The sequence below is a fragment of the Ammodytes marinus genome, assembly GCF_949987685.1.
Source record: "Ammodytes marinus genome assembly, chromosome: 1".
Classification (NCBI taxonomy): domain Eukaryota; kingdom Metazoa; phylum Chordata; class Actinopteri; order Uranoscopiformes; family Ammodytidae; genus Ammodytes; species Ammodytes marinus.
Genome location: NC_137230.1, coordinates 31,656,965 through 31,675,155, shown reverse-complemented (window position 1 = coordinate 31,675,155; position 18,191 = coordinate 31,656,965). Strand labels below are relative to the sequence as shown.

The 18,191-nt window shown below is 40.3% G+C and overlaps 1 protein-coding gene across 2 annotated transcripts in view; it reads right to left on the bottom strand.

Annotated features, from left to right (window-relative positions):
- furina (furin (paired basic amino acid cleaving enzyme) a) overlaps positions 1–18,147 on the bottom strand; it is a 94,434-nt gene extending 76,287 nt beyond the window's left edge. The window contains exons 1-2 of one of the 2 annotated variants that reach the window (XM_080030629.1): positions 18,034–18,147; positions 8,726–9,042 (exon numbers count right to left, since the gene is read on the bottom strand). In XM_080030629.1, the coding sequence (XP_079886755.1) occupies positions 8,726–8,920 (195 nt within the window). In that variant the 5' untranslated portion in view covers positions 8,921–9,042; positions 18,034–18,147. Of the gene's footprint in view, positions 1–8,725; positions 9,043–16,148; positions 16,278–18,033 lie in introns of those variants that run through there. The other variant, XM_080030628.1, reaches the window with a different exon arrangement.
- Between the last annotated feature and the right edge of the window lie 44 nt (positions 18,148–18,191).

The following is an 18,191-nucleotide window of genomic DNA, read 5'->3' as shown; positions in this document are numbered from 1 at the left end:
GGCATGTTGCTAGCTACGTTGCATGCACCCCCCCCCCCCCCCCCCCCCCTTGTTTACATATCCTATAGATATTAACTGATCTTGACAAAAAGTGATTTCGACAACAAGCTTTCTCAAGAATCTCTGACTCCACCTTTAATCCTGGAATGAACCTATGAAGGCGTTTGGTGGCCATGCAGCACATAAAAGACGAGGAGAAAAAAGCGAACCCCTCTGCTGCCCTCCTGCCAGGAAGCTTCTTCTCCTATCATCTCTGGGCCAAACCCATCCAGTCAGAAGATTTTCCAGCAAATTTCTCTATAAGCCCATTTTATTTCCCCGGTATTAATTTTTATTTTTTTTCTCCAGAGTCCAATTACGGCCTCCATACCTTCAGCCTCTCATCTCTGGTGTTTTCAAGCTTTTCAACTGATAGACGGGTCAGAAATAATTTGGCTCGTATCCGGTGGCGCGGGAACAGCGGTTTAGCAGAGCCTCTCTGCTGGGGTGTTGCAGTTAACACAATTACATCTCCACGGAAGGAGAAAGACGGTGTGAGACTTTCAGCAATTACCGATTTATTTTTGTTGCAGTTCAGACAAAAAAGCAACAACTTTGGAGATTAGCAGCATGATTTCTCCCAGCAGCAAGTTTACTATATAGAAATCCCCGTGAAATGGCCCTGTCAAGCAGCAACAAAGACAAATGATCATTTAAGTCAACAATGACAATGCCTCAACCCCCTACAGTACAAATACAATAAATTGATTGTTTAATGCAGGTTAATAAGGTTAATTAATGATCAAATCTAGAGAAATGTCTCTGTGCTGTAATTATGTCACAATAAATAATGTGTGAAGTGTGAAACAGAGAAATTAGGGAATAATAATTATAATAGCTTTCAATTTAGTTTTCCCTGTACGCATAGTCTAAGAACAGCTTGACTCACATGCAATTATATATCATTATATTGACGTTAAAAGGAATTTGGTAAACAACATTGTAATATCTCATATTGCAAGGCCCTATGCGGAGTATTCGTTTGTAGCAGCTTGTGAAGAATACGAGGGAAAAACTGAGCAGTTTTGGAGAAAAAAATAGATTCGAAGTGCATCCCTCCTCCACATCTTTTGAAGTTAAAAATTGCGTGCTAGATTAGAGGTGAAGTTCCTACAAAGGGCTGCTTCAAGTGCAAGTGATGTGCCATGAGTTAGGAGATAGGCGAGTGTCATTTACTCTATAATTTCCATCTATTTTGTTCCTCTCTTTTATCTTGGGGCTGCACAGAATATTAATAATCCTCATGAAAAGGGTCTGACCTCTTCAAAAAGATGGGGGGAAAAACCGGCACATTACATAGCAGAAATAGGCCAAGATGGTGCCATTGAGTACAGTGAGGGCACAGTATGCCAAACACAATCCCCCCTTCACATGCAAAGCCCTGGGGTGGACGAGCAGAGCAAGCTATAAAGGCGGTCGGCTTCTAAATGGAGCAGCTAAGATGAATACAGCGTTATTTTTTTTTTTTTTAACCACGGCAACAGAAACCACAGTTCACACGAAGGGAAGTGACACGCTTCTGAGAACTGCCATGATTTGCTTTGAAGTAAGGATAGGATAGGAATAGATTAGATGATGATGACTTATTTATCACCTTTTTAAGTTCTTCTTCCACCTATAGTTGTGAATAATCAAAGATGGGAAATCATTTTCTACCCTCAAAATGCCATGTTCAACTAGTAATTCCAGTTAACGAACTAGGAAGAGGAAGCAGGAAACTAATACACTTTCTTGGAAATGTCGACCACATTTATGTGACACATAGGTGTGAAGAACTCTGTGCGTCTTTGATTACGTTTTAAAGTTCCTACAATTGTATACTGATATTGCTAGAAGTAAATCTGCACTGATGGCAATGTTGATGTAAACCGTTTAACACAAGGTTTTTGCAGTCCTCGCAAAATGTGACCGCATGAACATTACATCACATGAAACAACATCTTGTTTAAAATATTCAGTGCTTTTTATTGGGACAATTTCAAAGTTGCAAGTGCCATTGGTTTTGTGCATGTGTTGTTGTTTCTTTCACATCGTTTTGACGGTAGGCAAACCACTCCCATACGATAGATCACTAAAGGCAAAGAGCCGCCCTACAACATTGCAAAGTTGAACACTGAGACCCAAAGCCTCATCATAAGTAAGGGAACTGCAAACAAGATGGAAGAAATGGTGAAAGCCCGAGGACATGGATAAAGATACTCAATGGTTCAAAACACATGATCGGCCTAAAACTACATAGAAAGACACCCACCCATCAAGCAGTTTAACCAGCAGTTGAGCGAAACAGATCAAATGAAAATAGGAGCTTTCGTTGTTGCGGTAACCTCAATTGATACATTCTGAAATTGAAGTCTTCATTGTGACCAATTGATATCATTCACAGATGACACTGCAATGATTATTTAGATTAAACATGTGTCAGTCCTCCTTATCAAATCGTTTCTAACCACTAACAACAATCCCTGTAATCCTGTTTTCCTATCTGATTAAATACCGTTGTGAATGGCGGTGCAACTGAACCAGATGTAGCACAGAAATCTAAAAACTGCAGTGGTGAGTAAGTCTGATGATGTGGGCTAGAAAAGGGTCTTTAAAATGTAAAATAACCATCCGGAGATGCAAGTTGGCAGTTAATACCCATTTACCACTGTGTGAGTCAGCCATTTCCTTAATGTTATTACTTTAACTTTGTTTTAATTATTCCCCTTGTTCTAAAATGGCCCTATAATCTCAGAGTGAAGTCAATGTGAGAGATGTAAATCCATTTGCCCAGCGCTTGTTCACGGCAACCTTTTACTTTTAAAGGCAAAGCCTCCACTTCATTTCAGGTGCATTAATATTAATATGACTAACTGGCATTGTCTATTGCATCTAATCTAAGAATGAGTAGGAGTACTTTTAAAGCTACACGACCACGAAGCAGGAAACAGAGAGACTGTCTTGGGAATGTTGCTATTGACACCCCTTATGTAACACATAGACGTGACAATTGCTCAGTGCTGGCAGGCTTACCTTTATCATGTTGAAAACCTAATTTGTATCTCAGTGATTAATAATAATACTAATAATGGATTGGATTTATATAGCGCTTTTCTAGGCACTCAAATCGCTTAAGTTCTTACAAATATCATATCGGAGAACGGTAAGGTAGAACCGATATTAAGAGCCAAAAGCCGGCCAGCAACATGCATCCTCCAAATGTATTGTCTGACCAGTAACACCAGTTTCACATAGCCAGAGGAGGTATACCTTAGACAATGACTTATAACCTTTTCTCCTTCCACCTGTAGTCGAGAATAATCAAAGGCACAAAATCTTTTTGCATTCTCAAAATGTAGAGTCCCACTAGTTACAACAGTAACCAGTTTAACATACAGGGAGGAGGAAGCAGGAAACAAAAACACTTTCTTGTAAATGTTTGCTAGTGAAACTCTTTATGTAACACCTCAGCAGGCCAAACACTCTGCAGGTAGACTTACTTTTATCTTGTTGAAAACTCTAATTACATCTCAGTGATTAGGTTTAAGTGAGCTGCAGTGTTACAAATAGCTTTAATGGTGAAATGGAAATGGTGAAAGCCTCAGGCCACAGACGGAAAGGCTACATGCTTCAAAACACATGCTTCAAAACACACAATCGACCTAAAAATATACAATAACAAATCCATCAAGCATTTTAACCAGCAGTCAAGTCTAATGTTTCAGCAACAACAACAAAAAAATGATTTTGTTGTTGAAGTGCACAGAGGCCGCAGGTGCACTTGGGAGTGCATCAGTGTTTGCTGCTGTCACACAACATTGCCTTAAAGTTTCCTCACTGACAAACGACCAACCCCACTGTCACATTGTCAAGCTCGCCTTGATTGATTAGAAGTGACAGCAGAAGGAATCGCCTTCAAGTGACTTTTTGCCCCACCCGATGCACAAAACCAACCGCCAAGAAGTAGCGCCCGGCCCGCACAGATGGGCGGACACAGCTTGTCTGGACCAGCGTTTCTTTTCATGCCACAGCGAATATGATTAAGGAGTCCAAAACGTCCAAGAGGCACTACTGCTGTTACTATAATGCTATAGAGCTAAAACGCCTCTTCAAATAACTCCAATATGAGAATTCAATATAACATTAAAAACAGTGGCAACACACTGTTTCAGATGGATGATAATAACCGTCCAACAGTGGTCTTACACAGTGCAAACCTGACCTTTCAAGGTGGACACTGGTTGGCTGTTGGAGACTGTGGACAGGACATGGAAGCTTGTATTGGCTCAATTGTGGTGTCAAATGAGGGGTGTGATGAAAAAGAATCACTTCTAATTACTCAGCAGAAAAATAATTTCATTTGAGGAACTACATTACAGGAAATCAGTATTGTCCCATCAATATGCAAAGTAATTTCAAAAACTACTCGACAGGTGCAACAAAAGATGGTGTGCCTAATTATTGTGTTCTCAAAAGATAGACATGCACAAGATGATCGTGATGGAGGAACATAACAACATGGCATGTTTGGTGTTCACGCTGTTTGGATGCCTTAGCGTGAGGAGAATGAGCGAAGGCGGACTAAAAACAGCCATCACCGGAGCTGTAAAACCTGCCCAGCTGCAGTCTTTGATCCTCCCCTCAGGCTCTGCTGCCTAATTCCAACACCTGCACACACCAGCAGAGTCGGACGCAGAGCTCCATAGCTCTAACTCGCCATGCCTGGCCACACATAGCTCACTAAGCAACTCTCAGTTCCCAATCAGCTGTAGGCAAAAAAAAAAAAAAAAAGCTTAACAGATTCGTTTGTTCCCGGCTCTAGAGTTATGGCTTCATTTTAGTCAATAAGCAGAGATGTACTGGCATGTAGTCGAGCCAGTGCTGATCATGAGAGCATCTTTATGTCAGTCATCACTTGTGGTTATAACTTACCTTTCAAAGTTAATGGGCAGAGAGAGAAGGCATCAATAACATCCACAGGGCTTAACAGATGTGACTGTTCCATGCCATTTACTCTCAGGTTTATCATTGTGATGCAACAAAGCGACCCGAAGCCAGTGTCTATGCAGACGACTAACTTACTACATTCTATTGTTCATTATCGGCTTACCTGCCAATTATCTTCTCAAATTATCAATTAATCATTTGGTCTATAAAATGTTAATCGGTTTTCCAACGATGTCAGCCCACGGGGATGTCTCTAATTGTCTTATTTTAATAACTTAACAATTTTAAAATACAAAGATTTAATAATAGTCAGAGACAATCACATTTGAGATGCTTGGACCAGATAACATTTTACATGTATTGTTCACAACAAAAAAGGAGGAACTTGATAGAGAAATGTATGTAAACCTATACAAAGTTAATAACTATACAGGTAATAAAAAAAAATGTATCTTCTCCTGGAAAGGTTGGTTTGATTCATAAGCAGAATCAGTAAAGGTGCTCTGAAAGACTGCATCTGTACAAGACTTTCCTGCAGCCATTTTTTTTAAAAGGTCCTCCACCATGTGTCATATCATAGCTGGTTGTTAATGATCAGTCAATTGACCTATCATTGCAGCTCAAAACCTAGCCATATATAGTCTTATCCTCAAATCCAACACAGCAGGAGTCTCGAGACAGAGGACACAAGCACCAACATTGTTCTTCTCTTTTGCGATGACGAGGTCTCTATCCGTCTAATGACTATCTGTATGATACTTCAAACAGGCTACTTCCACATGTTGTGAACAGTCTTCCACATGCACCTTAGGACATGAGCAAATGATTGGAAGCCTTAGCAGCACCGCATGGTTTCTATGGTTATTTCTTCAGAACGTATACCAATTCAGGTCAGGATTCTTTTTTTCCATCTCCCTGGTGATGCAAACTTATTAATCAGGTTTATATGTAGGAGATATAAAATAACTGCTTTGAGTAATAAAAAAATATGTACCGTGTGTTTTTACTTGAGTCCGTAACTCCTGACTTGAGAGAGCTGCAGGCTTTACCCAGCTAACTTCATTAAGCCTGCTTCGTTACACAGGCCCCTGCTCTCACATTTTTGAGAGAGCCTTAAATGCTGTGTCAAGACTAACTCATCCAGCTCAGACACAACAGTCCATTTTCTTTCCCGCAAAATGAATCAAAACAGTTTTGAGCAAGAGTCTGTCTGAACACACCCAGTGCCTCCCCTCCTTAACACAGTTTGGTAAGAACATGGGTGTTATTGCTTTGTCAGGGTTGCTTACCGTCTGCGGGTAACACATAGTTTGAGGATTTAGTGTGTTTGGGATTACTCATTAGTCTGCCTGCTGTGATTCAGAGCACAAGAAGCTCTCCCTGGAAAAAGTGGTGACACTTTGATTACAACATCTGCACAGGGAACAGTTCATTGTAGGCATTACTTTTTCATTTTCAGAATAGGTGCACATGAAAGCGATGTTCGCATTATTTAGTTGTACTTTGCACATGACCTATACTCAGTATCATATACACTGTAACTAAAGATCTAAAAAGGTGTATTGTGCAATCTGACAGTCCAACACTTAAGCACAATAATATTTGGGTTTTTGAATGGCTAGCTAAAAAGACGAATGAGACTATAAAGCTAATGAAGACTGTAGGAAACCTATGTAGTCCTACTGAAGACTGGGCTAATTTAACAACTCTTATTTTTCAGGACAGGATTTGATGATTGTAAAGGATAACTAGGCTAATTAGTTTGAGGTCAAACAAAGTCCTTATGAAGTGGAATAGCACACAGGAAAAGTTTAGCCGTTCATCGCCATCACCTTCTGTGCCTGGAACGCTTTGGACCTAATAAGATCTTAATAATTTAACACCCTTCAAGATGAAAGCAGTGAATGATGGAAAACTTATTTAAGGTCACTACACATATTCCAAAGAGGATGGTTATACCTTAATCACAGACCCCCATGGACAAATCAGCAATTTGTGACACAGCTTTTGTCCCAGTTGCACAAGCCATCCTGAATCAACTGGTCTAAAGTCTAGTGTGTGTCCCTAACACACACACACACACACACACACACACACACACACACACACACACACACACACACACACACACACACACACACACACACACACACACACACACACACACACACACACACACACACACACACACACACACACACACACACACACACACACACACACACACACACACACACACACACACACACACAATAATTTGATTTGATAAGTGTCAATATTTATCAGAACATTTTGGAAAAAGTCTGTTAATTTTAGAGCAAGTAGTTGCTCTAAATGAGGATATTAATTCATGCGGTGTGTGGCGTCACTGGAGTGTTTTGGAATTTTAATCCTTTTGAACTGGTCTCTGTCAATTTTGATGAAGATTGCTTTAACGACGTCTGAACTGTGCCCATTTTTAGAAAACATAACTACAGTAAACAACCCAAAGCTCAACTAAAGTTCACCTCGTTCTTCCAAAATTAACTCACCTCAAACTCTCCCTTTGCTGCAGTGTTTACTGGTTGGCCTGCTGGAAACGTCTCTAGTTTCTCACAGAAATCTGGCACATTCATCTGTTGTTTTTTGGCTTTCACGCAGAAATTTCAGCATAAACTGGAAAATTGGCTGTTTTAGTCCATTTTACCATGTGAGAATTATTTTTTCTCACAAGAAATGGGGGACACAAATCTTCTCATAAGATTCCTACCATTCAGTGTGCTGTCCAATATTGACTCAATTTCTCAATATGTGCTTCTTCTTGAAAACCAAAACTAAACGCACTGTGAAAATCCATTACTCTAGCCTTTGTAGGTTTTAGTAGTTTTCAGATTTCTTAACACTTTAAATATATGGTTGTTGACTGAGGCTTTAGGCCCTAATTATCTTAACTGGTTCACAACTAAACAAACAGCCAAGATGGAAAATCAGTTCAGTGTATTGGTACAAAACACACCCCGATTCCTTCGACGCCTCGCAATTAAATGGCAACAAAGCACTGACAAGATGGTATTAAGGAATTATCAATACTTAGTAGCTCTAGTCTTTTGAAGGGAAAAGTGGAAAACAGTAGAACACAGTGGAGATAAGAGAAAGCATACTCCAAAACCCATTCAAATTAACTTTAAAACAACAACAATGAAGAACCACAAACAACTCATTATAACCATAAAGGTGCACTTGCTAACTTCTGTGTTTTTATGTTCTATCAACAACAAAAAAAACAAGCCACTGATCAGACTCACAGCAAGGGCACAATGTGTGTAATAGCTCCAAGCTCACTTACTGTTATGCAACCCTGCAGGAGGCCGATGAGTCCAATATTTGCATACTCAAATATAATTTTGTATTTTCCTGGACCTTGTAACACCCTTTGTATAAAGATGCTTCCCCTGTTCGACCTTCACATTATATATGTTAAAGGTGCTACAAGGAACTTTTCTATATTTTTCTGAAAAAGTCTAATTTTCCTCTGATGATCATAAATTACATGTAACAGCAATCAAGACCATCAGTGCAAAGAATACTATTTTTATATAGTTTCTCTAATGCCGTTGTCATGGGTACGCTCACCCAGAAACAACAGCTGGCGTTGTAAAAATACTACCGCTTTTGACCAAAGGGACCGCTCAAATTAACACTAACTGAAAGGTCCTCGTGGCCACTTTAACAATCTACCAGTGGAAATGCAGGGGAAAAGTAAAAACAAGTGATTACTTACATGTCCGTGGTTTATGAAGCCATGTTTGCTTGCAACTTCATCAGCTGCCTCCTGACCTCCGGGGATGTGGACGGCCCATGTGTTGGTGTAGACTTTCTGACCCAGTGCTGGGACTATCCCGGACACTAGCAGGACCAACAGAGGCCCCAGTATCAGCCCACGGCCTACAGAGGGAGATGGGGGGCCAGAAGCCATGGATGGGTTCTCCTAGTGCAGCAGTCTCTGAGCACAGCACCTCTCCGACAGGTCGGGGGGGCTCACGGTGCATACAGGGGGGCACGGAGAGACGAAGAAGGGGAGGGGCAGTCACAGCTCACCTGAAAGCAAACAAGAAGAAAATAAGATATGGATTTAAAGTTTACATTTCTGCAAAGTTTAGAAAAAGCCTGGTGAAGCTTTAAAGTGGTGATTCATCTTTGTAAACCCTAACACACAAAAAACAACTGTTTACCCTTGACATGCCAAGATCCATGCGGAAACTATTCAGGAGGCCAAACAAAGAACATTTGGTCCAAATATGACATTTTGTTCTTCTCTTTGTAGTTGATTAAATGTCTGTTCCTTGGTGGGATAAGGATCAGAAACAGGAATAAACCTGAATAAACATTGCTGAAGACAAAAGGTCTTCAAGTGACTAAGCGGAACTTTCAGTTTTTGTTGATTCAAGCGGACCCTTTGGACAAAAGCAGTATGCATCGCGATGAGGTTATGTATAGGACTATTTGAGATGGATAATGGTTATATGATGATGGTGAAGCAAGGTCAACTTTGATTTAGTACAATACAGGAAACACAGGATATTACGATCTGCCTGCCGTAAATCCTTAAGTCCAAGTTCCCGGGATAACGTACCCGGGCAAAGCCATAAGAATTATATAAAAATAGCGTTGTGTTCGTTGAAGGTCTCTTTTGCTGTTACAGGTCATTTATAATCATCTGAGGAAAAAAATACTTTATTTAATGACTTAATGTTTTATTAACATTTAAAAGCTCCTCGTAGGAGGTTAACATAATGTACTTAATCGGTTTCACCCATAAGGAAGATCAACAGCCACCGCAACATCAGTTTTGACCAGCCGTATTGCAGCCCGGGGATTTGATAATCCCACAGGAAGCAGCGGGCAGGACGTCAAGGCCAGAACTGATGTTGTGGTCGGACACACAACTGCAATTTTGGCGCTTACACTCCCATGGGAGGATTGGGGAGATGGAGCTTGAGAAAGGAAAATGCTTAGGTATAGTGGGTTGGCAGCAGAGGTGGAGAAGTGTGGTCGGAAAGCAAGACTACGCCCTGGATGCTGAGGGGATCACAGCAAAGGCTCAACGCGAGGTGAAATAGCCTCTGGTGGGTGGAGCAGAAATGCCTGAGGCAGCAGTTGTAGCCACTGAGCGGCCTAGGAGGGGAACATACGCACTTAAAGTGTCAGGACAATGTTTGACTGCTGCAAACACTTTTTATCACCTATGATATGTTGATTTGTGTGTGTATTTCTCCACAGCACACACGCAGACACCAAGCCATTAGAAAACACAAACATCCTGAACACTTGAATAAGACAAAGCATTACATCATTCGATAGTTTTAGAAGCAGTGGCCAGAATGAGCGGAGAGACAGATCTCAGCTCATGGTGCGATTGTTGGCCGATACAATTTTGCCTCTAAGCTGTCGTTTTGATACAGAAGGGTCAGCTGTCTCTTTACTCTGTTGAGACCATTATCCAAAGTGCTATCTCTATTGTAACCCTAAGCTGACTGCACTGATATTCACACAGTGCTCCCATTCTGTGTTCCCTATTGTATGCAGTCACATGGGTTCTCCTGTGTCAAGTCATCGGAGGGACACAGTTTCCAATCTTTTTTATAACGTTTTTATAATCAGTAGCCATCCTATGAATAAAATACATAACTAACTGTACCGCTGTGCCACACTCCAAATGAACAGAACAAGCTCCTAGAAAATCTACCAGGACACTTTAAGAAGGAAGATTGATGATGATGAATGGGTCTAGAGGTAGCTGCTGTGCACTGAGACATTAATTAAGGACACTATTAGCAAGACGTTTTTCACATCTGGACTGAGTTAAACTCCACCAGCCTGGCTGTGTGGTAAATAAAGAGAATGAAAAACCGTTCTAAGTACTCATTCAACACCAATCTAGGACACTGCATTAAACACCACATATAATTTGTGATTTCTTACATGATAATATTTAATGTTTTATGAAGATATGGGACCAATCAGTATGGGGTGAGGCTAACGTCATTTAATTATCTGATATCGAACTGATGTCACCGATTCACATTTCGATTCATACTCCAGAGGCTTATCAAGTTAACGCAGGTCTGATTGGGTTTTTTTTTTTCATAATCAAGATATCCATTTCCCAATGTAGTTAACTTTTTTTTCAAATATTCACATTGAAAAACTTTGAATTTTTCAAAAAATGTAATTGCACTTTTTCGAAATTCTGTTTTTTTATACTTTCGGAAAACCTTTAAATTTGATGCATTCATCAACAACAATAATATTAGTGATAATATAATAAAAAAAGAGCTCTGGTATCGGATTCCGTATCATTATCGGCAGATATCCAAATCCACGCATTGGAATCGGAACGGAATATCTCATATCTTTGGAAGTGATGGAAATATTTTTTTGGCATAAGGTGAAACAAAAACACAACTTAAAAACAGCTGAAAAGACTTTATCACCTGTGTATTGTTTACAGCAACACCCCTGAGATGTTTTCTAAGCAAAGTGACACAAATATCTAGAGGGGAAAACACACAGGCTGGGTTTAGCGATAGTGTGAAGCTACAGGCGACTGCATCATTAGCGCTCAGCGGGCTTACAGGTCAGACTGGCTGTGAGTTGGAGCGACAGGCTGCTAATCCATGCCAGACATTTTTACACAAGGTGTTATGTTGTAGAAATAAATACCTGGATAACAGCTGACTTAACAACACAGACGATAATATATCATGTAAATCTGAATAAGCAGAATAAATCAGGTGCATTTAAGTGTCTATGAAAGCAGAACTGTTTTTAAACGTGCCAACAATCCCTCACACCCAAATCCCTCCACACAGCCTTTTTTAATTCTTGCTTCCTGCTCAGTTACGCCTTTTTCTAATAAACACATGAAAATCTGTCTAAATTAAGTAGCAAGGATCTACTTTTTGTATTTCAGTTCCTACTGAAATTGAAGACAAACAAAAGTTATGACTGGATATTAAAGCAGACAAGCAAACATTCGCCAAAGAATTTATCAGGTTTAGGATTATTATTTTTTTTTTTTCTAAACACAGCCTATAATCAAAGTTAGCTGACAGTATAAGATCAAGCAAGAGAAAAATGAAATGAATCTGGCAGCAGCAGAACTCACTCAACTTTGTCCTGGCTTCTGTCCTTGGATGCAACAGGTAAATGGAGTGTGAACGTTTCCAAATCAAACCTCTGTTTGAGTTGGAGACACACGCACACCGCGGCTTTAAAGCGCAGCTGCCCGTGACCTCATCTGGGCTCTCAACCACTCAGTATCTTTAACGTCAGTGTGAAAACCACCCGGCGTGGCGTAACGACTGCCCAGCTACTTTAGTGGTCGCCAGAGAGACAAAGGAGAAGCGGAGCGTCGCGCCGTGAGTGGTCTTTAGTGTTACCGCGGTAAATGAAACCATATGTCAGACTGTGATAACAGAGGTTATAAGAAGACAAAAAAAAGCTACACCGAATTATAATTAGCCAAGAATCATTAAACCCAAAAGGATAATACGGGCCTCATTACCAAAGTCATTAGGACATTTTATAAAAGGAAACAGTTTACACCTCATCAGTTTATTATTTACATTTTAATTCGATTAAAACTATGAACTCATTTAGTCAATATGGCTCTTCTTTCTTTCCCAAACGATTCAAATATGTTGTTATTAGGGAAAGTCCACACATTGGGACACATGTGAAAATCAATATTAAAGTGCAGGGAAATTTAGATAGCCCACACAGTGATTGGGAAATACCAATCAGAGACAAACATGAAATGACAAAAATAATACTGATAATACTAACTGATAATACTGACTTGGTAGAAAATAATTATAATATCCATAAGTATGTTTACTTTAGTGTAATAGCTGAATTTTTTTTTCCCCTTAGAAAGGGTCTCATATATCTCCGTATTTCTCCATACCTTGGACCAAGGCCTGTGCGCCGCCATGTTGGAAGTGTAATGGTTGGAATGTCATCAGGTGCATTGTTTAGAATGTATAATTGTTCTTGTCCTTGAAGGCCACTTTAGCTTCTGTTGTTATTTGAAAGGGGCGGGGTTACCGAGGGACCATTGCATTCTAGAACTTTGTAGAATTTTCTAGAACTTTCTTGATGATGTAATATGACATCATCAAGAAAGTTCTAGAAAGTTCTAGAAAGTTCTAGAATGCAGCGCTCCCTGGGTAACCCCACCCCTTTTGAATAATAACAGAAGCTACAGTGGTCTTCAAGGACAAGAACAATTCTAAATTTTAAAAGATGCACCTGATGATATTCCAAAAACATGGATGCCTCCATAAGACTTACCCTCTCAATGTACAAAATGTATATTAATATTTGTAATTCTCCACTTAGGAGGATAATTCAGATTATTGGCAGAGGTGATTTTACACCAATGAGGACATATTTATGAATGAGGATATTGATTTTAGCTAATGAATTACCTAAAATGTTACACAGTGCCCCTTTAAAACAACACTCGAATACGCATTGCGTTTGCTTCTATAAAAGATATTACTAGACCAGGGAAATACCATCTCAGTTCCTTAAGTAGGTCTTCTCATGGCGGATTGCCAGTTAAAAACTAGGTTTATCCCCATTGCACAGACCACATCCCCCGCAGTGAGACTATACTTGTTCTCTGCAAAAACCTTAATTCCTCCAGTTCAGAGCAACTATCCAGGATTACCATGTGGAGGAGCGATGAATGTTACATGCTCTTGACCAGCGGTAAATCAAAATCAACTTTTCTTTAGACTAGATTCTAGATTGTTTGGCCAATTATTTTAAACTTGTTTGCTTTGTTCACCCCCAAATAGTGCAGAGGGTTGTGCTGTTATCTGAATTTAAGAAAATAACTTCATATGAACTCACATCACGGTACGAGTATCTTTTATAAAAGCATAGATAAGATCTACATGTTTAAAACACGGTGCATGAATTTGATTGATTGAAGAATCCTGTCGAATGCCAGGAGGAGAGAGTGCGTGCTGTTACGATGAGTATTCACTATTCAGATGTTCAAGCCAAGTGATTGATATTTTCAAAAAGAGAGTTAACATATTTATCCAAGCAGGAGCACAAAAAAAAACAGAACTATTTTTGCACTTGTTGATGAAAAGCCTCCAGATGTCACAAAAAAGCTTTCACTACGAGCTGAATGGAACACGGAAAGCTTAAACTTTTTATGCTCATGGACCTTGATAGAGGCTGATTTTGAATTAGATTGAAAGTGTTATTTGAAAACCAAATCCTGGCACGATTAAAAAAGTATAAAGGCCTTTCTTCAGGATGTTGAGAAGCAGAAAAACCTCTTTGTGTTTACAGAACTCAACCATGATGACCCAACATTACTGGGGTCCCGGACCGGTTATGGATGGAAACAACTATTTGTTCACACAGAGTATTGAGTGTTTTGCTGTCACCTGTATTTTTTCTTTTTTAAGGGCATTATTATGTGAACCCCATTTGAGTTATAACAGGTTTACTCCTCTCAGCTAGCGGTGAGCTATTTTTCCTGGTACATTTCTACTGTCAAGTGTTGTCATCCATCTGCCCCCTCAGACTTCCTGCAGCAACGTCAGCATTAAAGCTTATTTCAAACACTTCCATAACATGTACCACCACACAGCCCGCTCTGGAGTTTTATAAATGTCAGTTTTGTTCTGAGATAAGAACCAGGGTATTCTTTACATTAAAGTTGAGTCAGCATTACCAGAGAACGCTTGCTGCCAAAATCTCTTTTTGTCAAAATAGGGTTAGGCTTCGTCAAATCTATCTCCTCATGAATCATGATGATCCGCTATACCTGTCCTTTCTGTGTGTGCGCTGTAAAAATCTATAGTGTTAATACACAGCCTAGGCTCTGTAAACTGGTGCAACAAAGTGGCCCGCCGTTGCTACCAATTAGCCTGTTTACAGAGCCTAGGCTGTGGAATAACACTGGATTTCTTTTCAGCAAACATAGTATGGACAGGTAGCAAAGTGGAGATATTCACTGATTTTGACAAAAAGTGATTTTGACAACCATTTTCTCCAGAATGGCTGACTCCTTTATAGGTGCGTCTAGTAGGCGAGAGTTCACTCAACTTTAAGACCTTAAGACTTTTTTCAAACCTCCTATCAGGAAAAACCAGTCCGACACACTATAAAGACAATGTGTATTGTGTTATAGATGCTTTTTATATTGGTACACGTAACGGCATGGCATGCGAGGGACACCACAGCCTTGTTCCAGTGTTTATCCACCGTCATCGGCAGCTCAATATTGCCTCACAGGAGAGGTGAAATTACAGTGCACTGGAAGCACAAACAACAGAACGAGGTCAGCTCCCACAAGGAAGCACACACTTATTTTTGTATGCAACAACGGCAGGGACACTAAATAGCTTCAGCTCGGTTACACCTTTAACTCTAATGACGCCTGCTAAACAAGACGCTTCACACGGAAAGCCCCACCGTTTATAATCATATCGATCATAACTGGTCAGATGCACAACAACACTCGGCTATGTTTTTCAGATCTGCTGCGATAATTTCTGACAGCTTTCCCAAAGCTTTAAGGCGAGTCAGGTGTCAGACTTTTTTTTAAATGCAACTCAGACTGATTTAGAACAATTTTAAAATAATCTAAATTAAATTAAAATAAAATGTACTTTGGGCTAAAGGATATTTAGCATAAAACATGATTTTTATGTTTCGGTGAAAAGTTTGATGGTCTACATTGAATATTTAAAAACAGGTTTAATTTTTTTTTTAGGTCATTCAAAACACAACTATAGCCAGTAATAACAATATTCATAAAAAGAATAATGTGTCAATGGAATCACTCACACGACCCAATGTCACAACTTGACCACATCAGATTAAGCCAATCATTTGTAAATCATACAGATATTATATTTGCTTGTAAATTGAATTGCAACTTTCTTTGCATTTACTAATATAGCATTAAGACTTTTGAAACTTTGATCTAAGACCTATACAGTATTTAAGATATTTACAGGAACCCTGTCTCCTGTCAAAGTTCAGTCCAAAGGGTATCCATGTGCCCAGGATTTCATAACCAAAAAAAGTCAATGCTATAATATTGAAACTATATTTGATGTTTATGAGCTGAAGTTAAGAGCTTTAAATGTATCAGCTGATCGACTCACCTCGCGCTTCGAGTCCGTGACAACAACAACACGCAATGAAGACGCTCTCTGCCTCACGAATATGTCTGCGAACTGTACCGCGCTCTGACTATTAACGTAAACTCGACACCGTGGGCTGTGTAGTAGGCTGACCTGCTGCGTCTCTCAGGTGCCTCCCCCTTTTCTCTCTCTCTCTCTCTGTTTCTCTCTCTTCCTCCCTCTCTCTCTCTCTCTGTTTCTCTCTATCTCCCTCTCATCCAGCCCTAGCGAACATGCCTCCACTTCTTCTCTCACATTTTACTGCTCAGCGAGGATCACGGAAACCACATTTATTTCACAGGAACAGACACAGAAAACAGGACGCGGCGCATGTAGACGTCACCCTTGCCGTGCGCGCGCGTGTGTGTGTGTGTGTGTGTGTGTGTGTGTGTGTGTGTGTGTGTGTGTGTGTGTGTGTGTGTGTGTGTGTGTGTGTGTGTGTGTGTGTGTGTGTGTGTGTGTGTGTGTGTGTGTGTGTGTGTGTGTGTGTGTGTGTGTGTGTGTGTGTGTGTGTGTGTGTGTGTTTCTGATTTAAGTGACTTTCGGGGACACACTAGATTATAAAACCAGTTGATTGGGTACAATTGTTTTTACAATTGGAACAATAGCCTATCCCCTCCAATACTCAAATGAGAAAAGTTATCCCCTATATGAGGCTATATTGATATGAAAAATATAGCTTTTGTAATGCAATAACAGCAAAAACTGCACCATAATGTAGTAGGCTATACATAAACTTCACAAAATGCCATAGTTATTATCACCAGTCCTAGCATTATGGTGTAGGCCAGGCCTACTGCTTTATTATTCTGTTCTTCAGTTAGTAAATAGCAGGCCTAGTATTACATTAGAGTGGCAAGTTTGAGAGTTTCTTTCCCACAAATATTGACAACATGGTTATGGCCTGACAATTGGGGGAAACATCCATGTCCCCTGATTGATGAAACATTTAGCCTGAATTGCTGATTTTGGGGTAAGTGGTGTAGGGTTAGATTAGGGTTACCTTAACACAGGCACTGGTTATTATAGTTGTGTCAGGTTGGGGTTATAGTTTGGTTTAAAGTAAGGGTTAGGGTTCACATAAGGCAAGCCCTGGATAATGTTATGGCAAGGGTCAAGGCTGGAGCCATGGAGTCGACATTGGGGGAAACCAAATCTGCCTGTGGGCCCCCACTAGAAAAACTCTTGGTTCAGTGTTACAATAATAAGTGTCCCATCAACAGCTGATGGGGACATAAACAAACCACACGCAGACTTCTAGGCTACTCAACAGTAGGCTACCTAGAACCAGTAATAATAATAATTGGCAATTACCGTTAGGTTAACACAAGCTTTTCTAACCTGTCTAATTGTACCAGAGCAAAGGCATTAATAGGCTAGCCTATATAAAACTAGCATTGCTTTCGCTGATGGCCTCGTTTGCTGTTACAGGTCATTTTTGATCTTCAGGGGGAAAATGAGACTGTTTCATGAACATTAAAGAGTACCTCGTAGGAAGTTTAAATACTGGGGGATCTGTCCCCCTCAATGTATATGATACACACGGCCATGGTTAGGGTTAGTCGCCAGGAAACGAATGTAAGTCAATGTAAAGTCCCCAAAAGTGAGCTAAGTAAACATATGTTTGTGTGATTCCGCCTCTCACGAGACAACAAACTGACTAACCCGGTATCGATAACACTAACACACAAACACACACTCACTCACTCACTCACTCACTCACACACGCCGTGCTGCCTATGTCTTATCTCGGGGTCCCGGTGCCTCTACCGGGGGTGAAACACGGCCAACTCAACGACCACGCAGCCCCGAACAAGTCCGAATAGACACATAGCAGACGCGAAACTTAACAATCGGCTGAACTTACCAGCTTTCCTTTACATCCTGCTCGGCCCCCGGCTCGTTGGTGTCTTTCCCGGTCGCGTTACAACCCAAGACAGCACGGAGAAGCGACTGAAAACGCGATAGCCGGGAATTGCTGGTTATAAATAGTCATGATACCCCTCTGGTGTAGTGTACCGTGTA